Genomic DNA, 20,026 nt, shown 5'->3' with positions numbered 1-20,026 from the left:
AAATAACAGTGGTATAATCATCTACAGAGGCAGAAGATGTTTCAGCAGCTTAGGCCTGCCAAGAAGTGAATTGGTTGTGTCAGATGTAACTATTCAATAGCTCAACCAACAGTAATATACGGAGATCAATGCTAAACTTTCTTTTACACAAAAAAGATTCTCTAGGTTTGCTGAGCCCAATGCAGAATATAGAGGCACCATTCACTTCTCAGATAAACACTTTAGTTGTTATTACTTTTTTCCCTCAGTTAATTTTTGAACTTCTGATGAAATAATTCTCTCACCCTACACTTTGTTGCCTCCAACCGGCAAAAGCCTAGTGTGCATATAGCTAAACTCTGCCCTGTTTATATTGGACTGTAAATGTTACAGTTCTTAAACATTGGTTAGTTTGTGGATAAGGGTCTTCACAGGCAGCATCATAGCAATACAATGGATCTATTGAAAGATATGCATTCTTCCTAATTAGACAAATCACAAAGCTCACTGTTATTATTAGTTATACACAGTATATTAACTATACGTTGACCATAGTTTTCCGTTAAGACAGTAAAAGAACACCTACTAATACTTAGTCATCACATTAGTGAAAGCTCCAGTTCACTATTTGAGCAATGTGTCACTAATCAAGACAAATAAAATACGAGGATAGCTTCCATTTATCAGTTTGCTGGAAGTGGTACATTAACACTCCTAAGGTCATCAGTATGTTGTAATTTAAAACAGTTGTCTAATGAAGGTTGTTGTATTTTTTAGTAGAACAGTGGCAGTTTTTTTTATCTACAGTTTATTGTGTAATACCCAGCAACTCGGATTGACAAGAGGTGATAAACGAAATAATTTTTAATATGGTATACTAGTAGCATATGGTAAGAAATTAAAAACATAAAAAAGCAAAATAAAGAAGAATTAATGTTTTCTGGAAAATTCTGCATATGTATATTGCATTGTATCGTTTTACAAACAAATTTACAACAAGTACATAATAAATATATGTTTAGAACACTGATTTGAAAAGACAACTATTTAATTTATTTCATCTGTACAGAAAATGGAGTATGTTTTTAAAGGATTGAGTGTTTTAAGATGAATATTCGTATTCTTCAGCGCTACGACGGCCAAAATCCATCCATCCCATGTAATCTCGGTCATTTATCCGATGGGTGGGATCAATGACGGGTCTGTTTGGCAGAACTGCATATCGCCCAGTAGAAGATCCTGCTAAAATATAAAAAATATGTTTATTCCAATGGAAAATATGCATATTTGAACATAGTCTCAAGATCATTAACATTTCTTGAGTTAAGTTTTCTACAGCCACTCAGTGGTTATGCTCCAGCCCTCAACACAAAATATAAAATGTATCTAAGTTCCTGTATTTTTAGTATTTAAAACATACCAGAACTGCCTAATAATGCAAGACAATGGTTAGCAGGTATACACCTTCTTTTTTCTGTGTCACATGTGTGCAAACAATCTATAAGTTTTCACACATGCAAAGTCTTCAAAAATGAAGTCTATTGTGTTCCCCTATTCTGTAACTACTGGTGCAAAGCACAGCTTCAAAACACTGCATGTGAAGCAGCATCTACAGCATGGAATGGACTAATATTGAAAAGGTTTATGATAAAATTAATGGCAACACTTTTTGCTGCTTAATGGTTGCCAGTATTCCAATAACACATGATCATGTCCAATAACGTGTATGTCCAGTAACACATAAGTGTGTCTTTGTTTGCAAGAAACTTTAAAGAAGTGTAAACGAGGAGTCAGTGAGTAATATAACTAATAGTAACATATGTGATGTTTGCAGCCATCAATCCAGTTGGAACGATATTAACGAATGCAAAAATGTGATTAGATACTATGGGCTATAAAACCTTGACCAATTTGTTTGACTTGTTTGATTACAATATTGATCATAATGGTGACACATCAACATATAAAACATAGTACTTGGTGCTTGAATAAAACAAATTTGATTTCTACCAGTTGTCACAAAACGCTTTTATGAACTACAAAATGTAATGCTAAATATATATTATATCATTACAAATATACAGTTTCACTATTTGCTATTAATTTGGTTGTCTTCTTATATAATGTTTAAAAGACATTATCTTTTAGTTTAAATATTGTTACAGTAACACAACAAGCCAAACATCTTAATAAACACTCGGGATATATTGTGTAATGGATTTACAATGTAGTGTAAAAATAACAAATAGTTTAAAAAGAATTTGTTAAATATAAACTTTCATAATGTGAGTCAGTGTTATGATTTTATTTGTATGCTAAATATTTACATGTACCAATGTGGGTGATGATGTGCATTATAATCAGATAGAAACCTCCTACTGGATATTACTACACATCAAGGTGTTTCTGCTGAGTGTAGGAGAGACCAGGCAGTAAAGGTAACCTAGACCTATGTCTTCTCAATAATATAATTGAAATCATATATGTATTTATTTATAACAATCAAATCCATTCAGTATCCTATTTATCCCATGTCTACGCTTAATGTTGCCATCTTTGAAATGCTGCTTAGGAGGGAATGATGCATCATTCTGGAGCAGTTCAGAGGCTGAGAGATATGCTTGAAGTCTCTTAACCAATGCTGTATATATTGGTGGATTCTTAGACCAGATACAGGAAAAAAATTCAGTAGATAAAGTTCTCATGTGATACTACCCTAAAGGGTGTTTCTCCTGCTGTTTCTGATGGGCTCTCATACAGTAAATTTTCATTCATACTTCATATACAAAAAATTGTGTTTAGCTGCAGTTTAATGGGAGGCTACTGTAAATGTTGTTTGTAGTGTGGTGAATTTACTCTGGAAATGTGTATATGCAGGGCCTGATTAAGGGTTCAGGTCACCCTATGGTAATACACTCATAGTGCCCCTAGCTTTAGATCTCAGGCTAATATGCAGAAGTTAAACACTAACCTGTCTATAATTTAAAATCTGGCTCCCTCCACACACACACTATATCACACATCGGGCCTGAGTCATTAAGAAGAGCAAAGCATAAAAAAGGAGTAACTTTGCACCTTGGCAAAGCCATGTTGCATTGGAGGGGGAGGTAAATTTCAAATGTGAGGACAGATTTATAGTTGGGGTAGGGCATGTCCTATTTCAACTTTAAATTTCAGTGTAAAAATAAAGCTAGTATTTATTTGTGTGATACATGAAAAAGCAGCCAGCGTTTAACTTATGTGCAAAATAATAAACTAATTTTCACCCCTTGCATTGTAACATGGTTTGACCAGGGTCAAATTTACTCCATATTTTTGCTTTGCTCTTCTTAATGAAACCCAGCTCCACTTGACTTTTTAAAAGGGTTATGGCAATCATTGTCAATCATTTCATTTTCATTAACTGTATAGTAGAACAGAGGTGTGAACGAGTGCCACTGAGGGTGAAGATGTGAAGGGAAAGGGGGCTGTCACACCTGCAAGCCCCTACTTGCTTATCCTCAAGTGTAAACCCGAAGATGACTCATTGTCTTCAGCATTTACCATGAAACTATGTCAAGAGTAAAACCTTGCTACATTTTTATTTATTTTTTATTATTTTTATTTTCAAGAACAACTGTTTTAAACTTAATTTCAATTTATACCTCTACATGCCACAATTTTCCACCCCCAAATCTTTTGCCTCCCCCTTAAAGCCTAGCACCCTAGCCTAGTCTGACCCTAGACTGACCCTATTATCACTCTAGACTGAAGTCTATTGGATAATTAGGTGTGTATATGGTAAACATTTTCATACTTTTTGAGATGACCATATGTACTAAGGCCAGGTATCTACTGGCATTAAAAATCATGTTTAATAACATCACTAAATGCTAGATAAAGCATGCAAATGGGTATAGTGTTGCAACCTAACTTTTTCCAATTACCCCATGCTCACTTGTGCCTTCTGTCAGGAGCAGTGGCGGTGTGGCAGTGTACTTTGGATGCTGCCTACTCTATTTACTTGCATTCACTTGTGTCTTCCACTCACACCCCCCAGACTGTAGGTGTAAGCTGTGGATACACACCATGCGTAAGACACATGCACACAGGGCCGAAACTAGGGCTGTGCGACAGGGGCGACCGCCCAGGGCGCAACACTGAAGGGGGGGCGCAATTTCGGAATATTTTAGGTTAATTTGGTTAAAATTGAGGGCTAGGGGGGCGGCATTTGTCTTTCTCGCCCCAGACGCTAGAATTCTAAGTTACGGCTCTGCATGCACATTTCACATGCGGTGACATTTTCTTAATGACACCGCATTAAAAAGAACCATTACATTTTAATTGGTTAAGACACTGCTGAATCTTCTCCCTAACTGTGTTATCATATCATATCAAAATGCAGGAAGTTGTATGAGTGTTCACAGGTTCAATAATATAAAGAAAGTAAATTTATACTACTTCCAACTAATGATTTGCCTCAGATTGCATGATTATTTGTAGTAGGGGCAGGGCCGGATTAAGGCCCTGTAGGCCCCTGGGCTAGGGGTACTGTGAGGCCCCCATTTTTCAAGCGACTTATGCCTAATCCGATATTATTGGGGGCTCCCTAGTAATATTGGATTGGGCATAAGTAGTTTGAGCTGTGTTCCTTTTAATATACTAAATCAGTATTCTCAAAATGCACACTTTGCCAGCCAGCCCCCAACCCCCCCCCCTTGCTAATATCTCCCTCAAAAGTACACACTTTGCCAGCCAGCCCCCAAACCCCGCCCTGCAATAATCTACCCCAAAAGCACAATATGCGTGCCAGCCAGCCCCTCCCCTTGTAATTCTCTGCACCAAAAATACAATAAGAAAATGGTAGTGGGAAGGGGCCGCACTTCCTTATATGTGAGGATGCAGCCACAAAATAGAACCCGTGGTATACGGAGGGAAATCCCCACCCTCCCAAATAAAGATGGGTAACAAGATGAGGTTCAGGGCGCAAAAGTACAAAAGTATGTGCCTAAAGCTGGATATACCGAATAAGCAAAGAAATGTCCAAATGTAAAAAGGGCAAACTTTCGGTAGTATCGTGCATTGAACAGCTACTTACTTTTCATTTTATGGGTTTTGGCCCCAACTCATGTGTGTTTGGACTCTTTTTTTTGTTTTTCATTTTTTCTTTTCCATTTTTTCTTTTTTTTATCTATTTTATATCATTTTTTCATAGACTGTTTAGTCGTTTTTCATACTCCTGATCAGTTTGCCCTTTTTACATTTGGACATTTCTTTGCTTATTCAGTATACTGTTTACTGTATTGCCCAGTGCAATTATCTCATACCGTGCTCTGCATTGTGCACATTTTATTGTTTATATGTCTTTGTTCTGGCCAGAACATGTTTATTTGCATTTATGTACACATAATAGAATAAATTCCAGCTTTAGGCACATACTCTTGAGCCCTGTACCTCATCTTGTTACCCAAAAATACAATGTACAGTTGTCTGAGCCAACCAGCCCCCAAGAGCGAGCTTACCTCGGTCTTCATCGCTGGTCTTCTCTTCTGTCAGCTCACACCCTGTCCCTGCTGCCTGTAGTGTCCGTTCCGCGGCATGCACCTATCTCTTTCCTGAGGAGATCTCGTGAGAGTGAGATATTTAAGGAGATAGGTGCACGCCGCGGACGGACCATTGCCTGCAGCCTGTCAATGGAGGTGAGTGACGTGACGTCACCATCATTCAGGACTCTGAGTCGCCGACCGCGGTACAGGCTGTAGCGTGGCCGGCGGCTCGCTACAGCTCAACATAAAAAAAAAAAATACTTTCAAGAAAGGGCCCTACGGATGCCGAGGCCCCTGGGCTGTAGCCCAGTTAGACCTCGGGTTAATCCGGGCCTGAGTAGGGGTCTTGAATCATGGCATTAACAGTCCCTGCAAAGCAAGGGTCCAACAATCATATAAACCAATGGACTAACTGGATACACAAGGGAAAAAGGACTCATCAAAATTAGGGAAGCTCCTGGAACTACACAATGTCATATCCTGTGACACTCAAATTATATCAAGGATATACTTTTGCTTTAAGCCAATCACACATGCACCAATCTTGCCACTCTGCCAAAGTGAGAGTGATAGAATCAATGTTCTACCTATGGTCTGAGTGTTTGGATAATGTCTGATTCTTCCGACAGCATCTACCAATATATATGATCTAATTATTTTAGAGCGTCGTGGTCATTTTCAGGCCATATACTGTCTGATAGTTACTGTAATATTACAGCAATTGTGGTCAACATTACACAGATAAAATAAATTGGTTTGAGGGACTGAGCGAATTCTTTTACTTGATACTTTGCTACATGAGGATGATTTGTTTTTATCCTGTGAGTATATCTTGAACTGTTTTATGTAGATGTGATTAAATTATTGAAATTGTTTGTGGTACAATCATAATAATTGGGCCGGTTTTGATTTGGGTCCGAGAGTTGCAGTTCAAAGTTTGCAGCTTGCAGTTAAAATAAACAATAAAATGATGCATAGTCATGCTAAATGGCTATATTTTTAGCATTGTTAACATTTTTTTATTCAAGCTTCAAAAATTACTGTGTTCAAGTTTTTTGTTCACATGTAAAACTGTTAAAAATACTACACAAAGTAGCAATTTAAGATTGAACAAGCTTGGACATGTTATGGGACAAACTTGAGCTTTTTCTGCTTATGTATGTCCAAAACATAAAGGTGTGCTTGTAGCATTCATACAATTTCAGTGGAAAATTAAGCACAGCAGGAGAAGCTGTGGCAAACATCCAGATATGTCACTTAGTAGCCACAGTAGCTCTCTGTAGCATTAGAACTAGCATTTGGCCAATCGGAATATCGCTTTAAAACCCCTTCATACATAAGAGAAGGAAGCAGACACTAGACATAAAACTATCAATAAGACAACTTGTACATTTAAAATGGCCAATCTTATCCCTATCATTAACCATCCTTAGCCTTATCAATAATGATCATCACTATCAGTCATGGTCATTATCAGCCATAATTACCATTACATTGACCGTGTAAAATAACTATTAACAATATTAACACCAACACTACCAGCATGAGATGCCAATACAGGAAAGCTCTACAGTTTGATGAATGGTAAGTTCCTCTTACCATATCAATGTATAACGCTTTATTCAATTGGTATATAATTTGTCATCTAAAAAGTATTGTATATAATACCACTGCTATCTCCTTCATATGTGAAGATTGTTATCAGCTTAATGACCAGATCAGTGTTTATTCAGATATTGTTATTGCTTCTTAGGGTTGGCAGACCAGACAGAAAGAGACAAAATGTGCAAAATACAGTGTTTGAAGTGGGCTTGTACACGGTGGTATGTCATAACGCCACTTCTCCTACTGTCTTCATTAAAACAATCACATTTTCTATACTCCCACTTCTAAATTTCCATACTGTCACTTCTAAATTTCCACTTTGATCACTGGCTAAATGTATATACTTTTATTAAGGGCCATATTCAGAGAGTCACCCCAAGTTTGTATTGGGTTTTTCGTCTGAGTATGAGGTATCAAATATGTATATTTCACTCATGGACTTCTTCCAACTTTGAAATAGGTTTGACTAGTTGGGAAAACAATTTCTCATTGTGTGGAATACTCATATAGTAATTAGGTGGTTACATTGGAGCCCTCCAGAGCAACCTCCAATGTTACCTGATGCATAATATCATCTTGACAAAAATGCAGAGGCTGCAGTATTCAGCACTGGGGATAGGGGCAGTCCATTTCATTACATCAGCTAGGACAGGAATTATGGGAATCATGGGAATGCAAATTTCTGTGGCAACTGATCAGATGACAGTGATTGCTGTCCAATAAGATTCTTGCATTCACTTCTTTATTGCTGCCCAGCACACTTGAATCACATAGATGGTTCCCATCTTCCAAAACTGAAAGCTACTGTAAAAATGGTGCAGTGCGGGGCTCCCATAAGGTAGTTGTGTGAGTGGCACTGAATGGATTCCTGCCTAGATGGAACATGGGGGCAATGTAAGTGGAAAAAACCATGTTGGTGTTCTCCAAAAGAGGTGTCTGTAACATTTTTTTTTACCAGGAGATCTACATTACTTGGAAATATTTTTGGTCCTTCTCCATATTGAGAAATAGTCTAATCTAATATATAAAAGCCTAGCGGCATGTGTTAGTGTGTGTGTGTGTGTGTGTGGAAAAAACTACCGGGTGACAGAGTGCTCAAGCTGCAGAGCCACCTGCTGGGTGGAGTTATATACTACACCGACCTACTAAATTCTTAGCATTATCTAATATATAAAAGCCTAGCGGCGTGTTAGTGTGTGTGTGTGTGTGTGTGTGTGTGTGTGGAAAAAACTATTTTCTCAGAAAGGGCTCATCCAATTGACCTGAAATTTGGTATACTGACATTATTTGACCAAAAATTTATAATAGTGAAGTCAGTTAACTTCCATCATACCCCCTTCCCCCTGTGGGAGGGGTAGTAAAGGCTAAATTAACAAGTTGAGGGCTCAAACTCATTTTCGTGAGGTAATTTTACCTCATGAACACACATGCTGTGTTAGTGTGTGTGTGTGTGGAAAAAACTCCCGGGTGACAGAGTGCTCAAGCTGCAGCGCCACCTGCTGGGCGGAGTTATATACTACACTGACCTACTAAATTCTTAGCATGATCTAATATATAAAAGCCTAGCGGCGTGTGTGTGTGTGGCGATGAAGATGACAAGAACCTTTTTAACACCTTAAGTAGCTTGATTTGACTAGAATGCATGAGTATTATGCACGGGTTAACTTGTTTGAAATATCTATCTATCCTTATTCACAGCTAAACATTTATGTTTATGGAAAGCTTAACAAATCACATTAATGGTAAACCTTTAAATTATTTGTGAATTAGCCACTTTATTAATTAAATCTACATAATATTGTTTTGTTCCTCCATTTACCCTGAGGACAACCTGAATTCATCAGAGCATGGCAAGTTTGTGAGAGGGAAGCTTGTCTAAGTTGACTTTAATGTGTCACATACTGAAGCTATTGGTAATTAACTAATGGTCCAGCTCATAACATGGATACTTCATTGGGTTAAATCCAGTGTCTGGGATGTCAGTGTATTATGCTGAATTCATTGCAATTTTCCCGGCACAGTTCCATGACTTCCCAAGCCTTGAAGCATGGATCATTACCAAGCCCAATTTCAAATGGGTATGCTCTAACCATGAAAGTCAACAGCAATGTTCAAATATATTTTGGCATTTAAATTTTGTTCTACACATCTCCAGGGGCATCATTGCAACACTATCACCAGTCTGTATTGTTAAAACCTGGCAGGATGAATCCACCAATCGGAATAAAACGGAAGGGACCAGCATCCATTAGACCAGTGAAGAAAGAGATGAGCAAATGTGCAATCTTGTGTAATTATCCTTTGTATTTTTACAATTTGTAGCTAAATATCATCATTAAAAGCTCAAAGCCGATTTAAACAGCTGTGGCATGCATTGGGATGGATATTTAAACATGGAGACCAAGGGCCTGATTTTGAGTTAGGAGCAAAGCAAAGGAGCAAATTCGCACCTGGGCAAAACCATATTGCATTAGAAGGGGAGGTAAATTTATAATGTAGGAGCAGCTTTATAGTTGGGATATGGCATTAATGATCAACATTAATTTCAGTGTAAAAATAAAGCTATCGAGTATATGTGTGCTTCATGAAAAAACAGTCAGAATTTTCCTTGTGTGCAAAAAAAAATTAGTCAATTTGTACCCCTTCCATTGTAACATAGTTTGTCCAGGTGCAAATTTGCTCATTTCCTTTGCTCCTAACTCACAATCAGGCCCCAAGTGAGAAGACAGCAGCTTCATCATGTGATGTCTTGAGTGCACCTTGAAATGCACTTGATGGACAATAAGACGGCCATAATGTCCCGTGTTATTTGCATTTTATGAATAAGCCTCAATGTTAATATGCACTACCTGACTTTTCACTATGCTATTGAGCAGAAATAAATCATGAATACTGTATCTTCTATGAAACCTCATCATATTTTAATAACAAGATTCTACCCAAGGGCACCATAAAGTAAATAATTAATCAATCAAATTGTTATATATATTTAATTTGTATGCCTTGAATTTCATGGCCCCTTACCAAAATAAAAACAATCTGCTAATAGGCTTTCTACTAGGTACTTATTTTTACAACTCTAAAATAATAAGTGTGCCATTTATGTACGACTTCCCGATGTAAAGTACTGTCACAGATTATTTATAAAACAGTAACAAACTCTTTGTTAAAAATATATAATTTTCCCTGGTTTAGAGTGCTTTTATCACTGTGAATAAACATTTCACTGGTTAAAAATGATTTTTATCCCTGACACTCAATTGCAATTTCACAGGATTTAAAGATATCACTGTATTAAATATATTGGTTGCCCCTCATTTGTAGTTATACATTTTCACCATAATGTTTGTCAAAATGGTAGTTTGTATAATATGTCTTTTATATTGACTTTTCATAACTTTGATTGAATTTTGAATCACTTCAGCTTTTATAAACATGCGACCTTAATCTAAGAGTATAAATTTCAGATTGTATTAAAGATGTGAGAAGGTCTGATAGAAGCAGCTTTGCAATAATTGTTTTCTTCTTATTCTATTATAGCACTTTTGATTCAGCAATTAGCAAGAATTATTCTTATAACCCATCTTATTAGCTATTATCATCTAACGCTCATGTTACTTTGGCCACTTTTCTTTCTCTGTATGTGTACCTGCTTTATTTAGTAATAACTATACAGTAACATATGGTACAGACAGGCATGGTACTGGACTAGAACTTTGTATACAATAAAGTACTCACTGGACCTCATTTAGAGTCGGACGCAAGTCAGTTTTAGGCGCATCTAACAAAAATACACTACCACGCATGTGCAGAAAGCATCAAATCCGCCTGCATCTTGGACGCAATTAACACTTGCGACAGCTTGCGACTCACTACAAGAGAATGGGAGGAACACAGAATTGTGAAGGCGTGACCATGTAAATGCATCCCAGTTGCAGTGAGGCGCAGACGCAACACACGTCAAAACAGGGCTAAAGCTATGCAGCAGGAATTAGGTGGCGCAAGCGTTAGCCAGCTGCAGGAACTGCTTGCAGCTCAATAGGGTATTAAGAGTGGGACGCAACTGGGGTTTCTTGCCACTCATAATACCCTACCAAGCTGCAGCACACTCCCACTCCTACACTTCTTAAACTGACTTTGCGTCCGACTCTAAATGAGGTCCACTATGTGCAGAATAATTTTATTAGTGGAACACTGCAAAGAGAATGAGGCTTGCAAGATTATTACACTGAAACCACAATCAAGACTTTTGTTGCAGACAATTCATTTATGTTATAACTTAAAGGGGGAATGCACATGTGTGACGAAACAGGGTCCCTCTGGACTGAGGACTTTTTATTCATCACTGGTTTCTCATAGTTTATTGTACTTTTTAATCCTTCGCCCATTCTATGTATATACACCAGAACATCTGTGTATTATGTGTATTGTTATTTCATGTTATTAGGTACATTGTGCCCTTGCTATTACCTGCCATATTGTATGTATTGGAAATATAAAGACTCTTGCTAAATTCCTTGAAAAAGTCCAAGATATGGATGAAACGCTTTGGATGCTTTTTAACACACTAAATCCACCGTAATTTGGGTTCCAGGGGTCACTTTCGCCTTACAGATACGGCAAGAACTCCGGTTACACCAGGCGTGGATACAGAACATCGGAAAACAGGAGCCAAGACCAGGACCGCTTGTAGGGATTACTAGGGTAAGATTTCCAGGTCCAAGCAGACTATGCTGAGAAACAACGCTACTTTTTCTCAAAAAGAGCTATAATCATTTAAGCCCACAATGTGAATCTGGGTCAATTGTTTTTCTTTCTACATTACTTCTTTGCTAACCACAAATATATCTCCATTCATATATAGAAGCACTATTACATAACATTCCACTTTACTTTGCGCCCTCTGATTGTCTGTTTGATTTGAGTAAAAATAGCAGGACAGCAGAAACCCTTTTGCATGACAGGATGCAAAGTTGTGTTTGCTAAAGTAATTACCATTTGTCTCAAATACCCATGTTATGAAGTGTAGCATAGATTTAGAATGTTAGTAATCAGAAAGATGTCTGAGTGACTGTTAAACTGGCAGCCCACATTAGTTATCTAAGTCAACAGGTAATCTAGGTAGTAATTAGTTTAGAACTTCCAGATTATGTGCAGTGTGTCACCACAGTACTATACTGGCTAAAATAGCATAGGAAGATGTATTAATATGTATCAATATAAATGTTATTGTGTCAAAATGTATCACAGATTTAGGTTGCATAATGCTGTAGATACAGTGTTTCAAATGTCAATGTTTCACGCAAGCCTGAAGTGTCATTCCCTAATGTAATATTGTAACCCATTGTTGATAGTATCTAGCCAAATAGTTAATCCAGTCAAGCTATTTCATTGTATAATTAAAAGGACAGAGACAGCATGTCTAACATTTAAATAATTTAAGTGTTCACTGATAGACCCCTCCTGAACGGGGGAGGATTGGGACATCTTGACCCTTCTCCCTGTGTAGACAGCCAGGAATAAAAGGAGAGCAGAATGGCAATAAATTAATTCTATATTGGAGGAACCTGGTGAATGTAACACCTGCACAGAGGACTCTGGGCCAGGCATAGCAGTACTGCCGGAGGAAACCCTGACAGGTCTATGTGAGCCAGTATCCTAGACTGGGCGATATAGAAACTGCCTAGCTAAACGAAAGAGGTAATACTGCGGGAGGATAAGGATCTGAAGGATCATTACTGACTGCAAGAAGCTGCTGGAGGGTACACATTACCATTTACCCTGTATCTTGAGAACGTCTTATGGTGCTGTGCTATCGTAATAAAGCCTTATTTTGGATATATTCTGGTCTGCCCAAGTGAGCTGAATCCCACAGAGGGTAACCACCATCCGAGCTAAGGGTGGTTTCCTTACAACATGCATCCACCATTCACTTTTAAGTTCAATGCAAATCTGTATTTTAATAAATAAATTGTATGATATACTGTCTAAGTCATAAACATTACTGGATACATAGGTCTACATTCCACTGGTAACAATTTACTTCATCTGCTTGCACCAGAATTAGGGAATTTGTCTGGGCATGGAAATTGTTCCTGAACAAATCAATGTATAATATGGTGTAATAATGTATGCGCTATATAAAAAAGATTATAAAATATTCTTGACTGGCTTTTAACATAAATAGCAACAGCTTTCTTCTGCCATAACACATCTTTCTTTATTATTCACCCTTTTCTTGGGCTACCTCACACCTCTGTTCTTGACCATCTATTATTTGCCATCTTTGCTATTTCATTTGGCCAACTTATGTCCTCCCATAGTTTTCAGTATCCACTCTAAGCAGAGGATCACTGACATAAGGGGAAGAAACAGAAGCAACTACCTTGGTCATAGAATGTGGCAATGTCACTCCAGCATTGGATTTATATAAGTTCCAATCTTCAGCAGTTACAAGACAATCTTTCATGTTGTGCAAATCAAGGAATATTTGTCCTTGCTTTGATCATATGTGACCCACCACTGTGCGTAAGTTATGCAGTCTACTAGTGACCCAAATACATTTTTCCTACACTGCTGACAATAAAATGGCCATGTATTGTTATGTAACTTTAATAAGTAATGTTAAAAAGAAAACTGGTAGTATTTCCTCCACAAAATGCTCATGACATTACAGACATCTGCTACTTACAACATTTCCATAATCAAACAAATGCCCCATTTTCACTTTCAATTTGTCATTTTTTACTTGTTTTATCCTTTATTATTAATATTTAATTCCTAAGTAAATCATGTTGCTTCTTTCCTCCATATTATTGAAAGATATATAGATTTTTAACACAAGTAACTTTCAAGGTTTTGGCAAATCCTTGATGACTGCTTCTATCTGGGATATCCTGCATACTGCAGGTGTTTTCATACAACCTATCTGCACTTAACAGCTGGTCTGCCAATCCTTTCTTCTGGAAAACGAACAATTCATTCATGACACCTTTCCCTACTGTACCTATGTAACTTTATCTCCAAATCACACCATATGGTGAGCTTATGACTTCTTATTTTCTCTTTCTATTTAGCTATTCTCCTGTACACCTCAAAAACGTCTTAAACTCTGTACCCTAATTCTGGATTTACTACCATACTCTACCAGGTTCTCTCCCATTACCAAACATTTTAAACATTCCTTCCCAACCATTTTTTCAAGGATGTCTGAGTCCAATCAGAATAAGTAAATTATTTTACATTATTTTGGGTTATCCTCTCTTACATGCAAACCTTAACACTTCCCAAACCCCAGCCATCACTTGGGACAAAATGTAGGTCTTCCAGTACTAAACCACTCACCTTGATCCTTTACCTTCATTTAAACCTATAAATGTGAATACCTAGCTGACAGGGTCTTTACTCCATATTGTATTGCTATATGTGTATGCGATATTCTATTTAATCTAATATTATATAATTGTATGGAGAATGCTGGCACTTAGAGATGAGCAAATCCACTGAAATTTGACTGGCAGATTGTTTTGTTACTTTAAAACTTTATTAGGTCAAGTTGTGGTTCATTTACAAAAGTATAAAAATGGAGTTGTACCCATTCTACCACATAGTGGATAAAACACCATTCTCCATTTGTATGGCCTGTTTGAGCAGATGCTTTTGTTATTCATCCATAACTAAGACATTCATGTCTGCTAAATTAAAAGTCCCCTTCATTAGTTTTCCTATATGTTCCCTTTTTTAACCTAAATACCGCACCTTTGAAACACATTTATATGTTATATAATTCATGACATTAATTGTATTGTCTTTATTTCAAGTGTCACAATATTGTATAATTATATTGGTTTATCCAATACATTGGCATTACCTATTAAAGAGATTTCTCTATAAAATGCTCCTAGACTGAGAAAAAGGTTTTTGTAGACTTTTGTAGCATATAGTTTTAATCAATCTAATTAAACTAACTAAAAAATGCAAATGTCTCATTGGATGTGGTCGGCTACTGGTTCTTGTATTTACCATCAGACCTAAATAATGTATATTTCTTTTCCCATTTCACTTTGCCCTTTCTAACCCACGTATGCCTCTTTGATTTTCCCATTTCCATCTCCACCTCCTTACACACTGATGTTCAGCCATCTATTCTTTATTGACCACATTCACTACTACCATCTTCCACCAGATACATAATTACATATAGAGCAAGTACCTGTGTGACTGTGTCATTATTGTCTTGCAGTGGTGGGTGTTCATTTGAAATGGAGCCTACAGCAATGGGGTTGGTGTGACTATGAGGTGGAGCTTATGGAAACCCTTCAAAGTTTAGCTATGGGGCACAGTAATCTCTACATAGAAGCCTATATTTAGCACTATGCATCCTGGCTGCAGAATGAGGCAAAAAAATCAGTCTAAAATGACTGGGGAACGAGATTCTGCAGTTTAATAAAGTTATATTATCAGACAATAAAAGTTTTTTTAATATGTGACAATTTTCCTATATTCTTTTTAGCCAGTTAAAATGCAGGGTTTATTTGGGTTGAACCAATGAAGCAGCTCCTTCTCATTTGCTGGTCTGGTTGGTTTTATTATTACCATTCTAGTTATGACTTATATATATTTCTATAAACTAATGTGAATATGAAATCTTAACACAAATGTCAAATCTTACCTTTCCTGGCCTGTAGATATTTAGCCAGCATTGCACCAAAGTTAGCCTTTTGGTCTCCATTACCATCAGTGCGCTGCAAGGCCCTTGACTGGCCAGAAGAGGAGGCACGTATATGCCGGGGGTGCTGTAATAGGTTACGTTGTTCTATTTCACGAACCCCTGGGTCTTCATTCATAGAGCCCACAGTTTGCTGTCCTGTTGAGCTTGTAGACAGCACAGCAAGTAATACACAGATGCATATTCCACTGTACATAGCTGAGGGAAAGGAATACAGTAATATAGGTTTAATTCATTGGCCTGTTTTAAGCAATAACATTGTTAAAATCTTTCACATCAATATTTTATTTTGGGGCCCGATTCTCATATTGAAAGGATCAATATAATCTACCATGATAACTTAAAAGAATCTTAATTCATAATTTTCAACAAAAGAAAATGAAATAGCATTTTTATTAAATGTATTATTAGTTATTATTAATTTTTATTAGAAAGCAATTGCACACTGTTTTGTATAGGAAATGCTACTTTCATAAACATAGGTGCCCATTCACTAAAAAGATACAAGACTGCTAATTTGCAGCAAGCCATACCATTCAGTCATACATGTGCTTTAACTAGTTTAGCTTGAACTGTGCTGATGAAAGCTAACTGCTGAATGGCTGCTTTTGCAGCATGTAAGTAAGTATCCCAGACTGGCACTCAGAGAGCATCATGCAATTGTCCACATAGATAAATGCTGCTAGTAGTCTGACACTATGGTAATGATGAGTCAAAACTTTCTGCGATAAATGGTACATCATTTCTAGTGCCCATGTTATTCAGCTGAGACCACTCATGGTAATAGAATTACTATATCTTCAGCAGTGTGCCTCTCACAGGAATACATCCCATTACTGTTTATTAATCTCCCCCAATATCCCATTACCAGAGAGGAACAAAGACAGCAATGACACTGATTGAGCGATGTTATACTGGAAAGGGCTGGATGACACCAACATTTGCTGAGATTTCTAAAACTCTTTATAAGGTACCAATACATCTATTTGCTTCATTGGACTATATAGGTAAGTGTTTATAATGCAAGACAATAATGTAAAAATGTGGATATGTGATGTAGTTTAAGGTCTACGTCCAATAAATATTTTTACTTTCTAAATGCAGATGTTATTTAATTGTCTAATTGTTATGCAGGTTTTTTTTTATATCTGGAGACTAAAACTTTGATAAAACCTGTGCTGCTTCTATATCTCCATTTGTCAGTGACATTAATTATCACTGATTCCACCTATTACATCCTGCTATATTGTATTAGTCATATACCTTGTGTGCTTAGTAATGTTATTGGAAACTTACAATCAATCTTAAACATCAGCAAATCAACCTGAATAATTGCAATAATATTAAATTGTTGCCGCTACAGATTTCTGAAGTTATGTTTAGATATCTAATATATCCCTATCCTCACAAGAGTGTTGTGACACTTGAAATCTTTATATGCAATACTGAACTATTTTATAATTCAATCTTCTGATAGACAAAGACTAACAGGACTAGGAACATTATATTCCTATAACTGTTGTTTTAATGAGGGCTTTTAAGATCTCTGCAAGTTTAATGTCAAAGTTACCTTTCTTGTTTCTTGTTGAAAAAATGTGTTGATACTACAACTTGGCTATTCAGGAGTAAGCTCTCTGCTCCACACTGTCCTCAATATGTTAACTTTGATATATTTCTACCATGTAATGTACTAACTGCAGCAGAATACAAAAATTCTGAGTTATCTGCATACATATCAATATCTGCAATTTCTTACTGTATAATTTCTTACTGCATAAAAAGTAACTGAACACTGAGGAGTAATGTAAGTTTAGTTGTAGTTGTCTCCCCTTAGGACCCCTGCGTTGCTGTTTGACAGATGTACCAGCCCAACTCCCGAAATGTCACAGTTCTCTTAACTTTCAGGTTAAGTGATATTGTATCAACATTTCCTGTCAAAATGTGGGGAATTCTAAAATCAATTTCAGCTAACAAAGATTCTTGTAAGTAACAAAAAAAAGAATACTGATATGCCTTTGTAGTGCCATAAATGCTCTACTTTCTATGCAAGCAAATGAGTTGTGGATAACATTGGAAAGCCAAAATGTAAAGAAATAAAGTTAAAAATAGGTGAATGGATAGAGAGCAATTCACATACTGTACTATACACACACACATGAGCTGCATAGGCGGCTCAAAACGTGTCATTAGAATATGATGTGCAGAAGAAAATGTTTAAGCTCAGTAGTTTCTATTCCAAGACTTACGTACATAATACTATATATTCCTTGTAGTATACAACTATTTCATCAGCTTGTGTCTTTTGTGATGTAAACCACAGAAAACACACTTGATTGGAAGTCTGATAGAAAGTCCCGCAGTCTTACTGTAAGAAAATTCAAGACTCTCGGGGTAGTGGAGAGAATGTCCAGTTTTTTGAGAGCGGACATGTCCAGTAACCATCCCTGATGCTCAACTTCACGCGTAATACACCGAGCGCAGCCGTGGTACTTTCCAGTCCTGTGTTTAACTACAGTGTATAAAGCTGTAATTCCAAGTCAAAGGTGTTTAAGTACCTGGATAGTGAGTGTACTTACTAAGAATATCATTGTTCTCATTAGAGAGTAAAGATGCATGTGTGAAATGACAGTGCCTAGTGCTGAAGAGGGAGAGGGAGAGGATGCTTACCTTACAGAGATCTGCTCTTCCAAAATAGAAGCAGGAGAGGGCAGTGATCAGCGCAGGAGTTACTGTGCTCCTGGTAACTGTGCAGTGGCTTATATACTACTCCCTCACTGTCATCTGTTTGCACAAGCTGACGCAAACAAGGGATCACCACATGCTCAAGTGCTTGGCATAAGGTCAAAACCAATTTCACTCCAGGCGAAATAGAGTCTAATGGTTTGCCATATTTTCATTGTCATCTAATGCTACCTTCTACCAGTCCTTAAAAACAATATCCATGTTTTCATTGTATTGTGGAGCGCCCGACTCAGAAGTGGTGGCATTACTGATCAACCTCTTCATCATTACTGCTGAGTGACAGTTCCGTGCACAGAGGTTACATTGCTTCAGAGAAAATTGAGCAAACTCTTGTTTCATGCATTATTTGTTATGTTGTCTCATTGAAATTCCGATTTACTAGGCTGGCAAACAGTATTCAGTACACTCGTGTTCGGAATATTGCAGAAATATGTATTTCACTGTGTATCGCCGCATGTGACATTATAACGTGCCCATGTATACCGTTATATGTAAATTATACAGTGCTTAAACGTGTTTAGATTTGATTGCTGAAATGAAAAAGTGCACAGTCCGCAATGATTCATGATCGAAGAAATATCGTACAGAACTTGTAAAACATACAATAAAGGGAATATATATATATATATATATTATAATATATTAGTGATCCTTTTCTGTGTAGCAGGAAGAACATTGAGATAGGATAATGTCATAGAGACTTAACGTGTCTTCAATACGTCTCTCTCCCACTGGGAATAATTAGCAAGAGTTGCCAGTACCTTTCTCCAGGTGATTTGATGTTGAGATATTGGACAAATGAGCAAGGCTGACGTTTACGTCAAGTATATTAATACCGACAACATACTGAAACCTCTCTGTCCGTTTAAACGCTTAGCAATAAGGTTCCAATTTGTAACCCTTTAAAGCCATTTCCCTTCCCAATTGTCTTGCTGTAGAAATGGAGTTATCTTTACAGATTGCTATTTGTCACACATACTTAATAGATAAATGATAGGCATGTATGTATCTAGTGTCTCTGAAACCCCTGACAGGAATTACATGACACTAAAAGTCCATAAGACACAGACCCCTCCGGGCTTGGATAATAGGTTATTCCTTTCACAACCTATCATCCTTTTAGTCTCGCACTCACTTGCTTCACTGGCTTCGTTGTAGCCAATATTATTTAGGGTTTTATCACATAACATTCAGCAAAGCTATTAATTTGCCCAGTTGGATTTTGGGATACATTCGAGGCCAACGCTCTCGTCACCCCCACCCCTAAATAAATGTTAAGCATCAATTAATTTACTAGTAGCTGCACTTTATTAAAATGGACTTGATAAAGCATGGATATGGGAGTCTTTAATACCCATACTATCTCAGTCTTATGTCCCCCTCCCTCTCTCCCCACACTGTCTCCCCTCTCCCTCTCTCCCCACACTGTCTCCCCTCTCTCCCCACA

The 20,026-nt window shown here is 37.2% G+C and overlaps 1 protein-coding gene across 2 annotated transcripts; it reads right to left on the bottom strand.

Moving 5' to 3' along the window:
- Positions 1–1,009: 1,009 nt before the first annotated feature.
- On the bottom strand, positions 1,010–18,602 carry CCK (cholecystokinin). Of its 2 annotated transcripts, none has more exons than XM_075212465.1 (3): positions 18,505–18,602; positions 15,781–16,035; positions 1,010–1,221 (listed from the first exon to the last, which is right to left on the bottom strand). In XM_075212465.1, exons 2-3 carry the CDS (start codon positions 16,031–16,033, stop codon positions 1,082–1,084), a joined length of 393 nt encoding a protein of 130 aa, XP_075068566.1. In that variant the 5' UTR covers positions 16,034–16,035; positions 18,505–18,602; the 3' UTR covers positions 1,010–1,081. The 2 variants fall into 2 exon arrangements, with proteins under 2 accessions (XP_075068566.1, XP_075068567.1); XM_075212466.1 differs by having other exon boundaries at positions 1,010–1,218.
- Between the last annotated feature and the right edge of the window lie 1,424 nt (positions 18,603–20,026).

Source organism: Mixophyes fleayi, chromosome 5 (assembly GCF_038048845.1).
Source record: "Mixophyes fleayi isolate aMixFle1 chromosome 5, aMixFle1.hap1, whole genome shotgun sequence".
Taxonomy (NCBI): domain Eukaryota; kingdom Metazoa; phylum Chordata; class Amphibia; order Anura; family Limnodynastidae; genus Mixophyes; species Mixophyes fleayi.
Note: the sequence above shows the minus strand (reverse complement) of the source record. Positions and strands in the feature narration are given on the sequence as shown.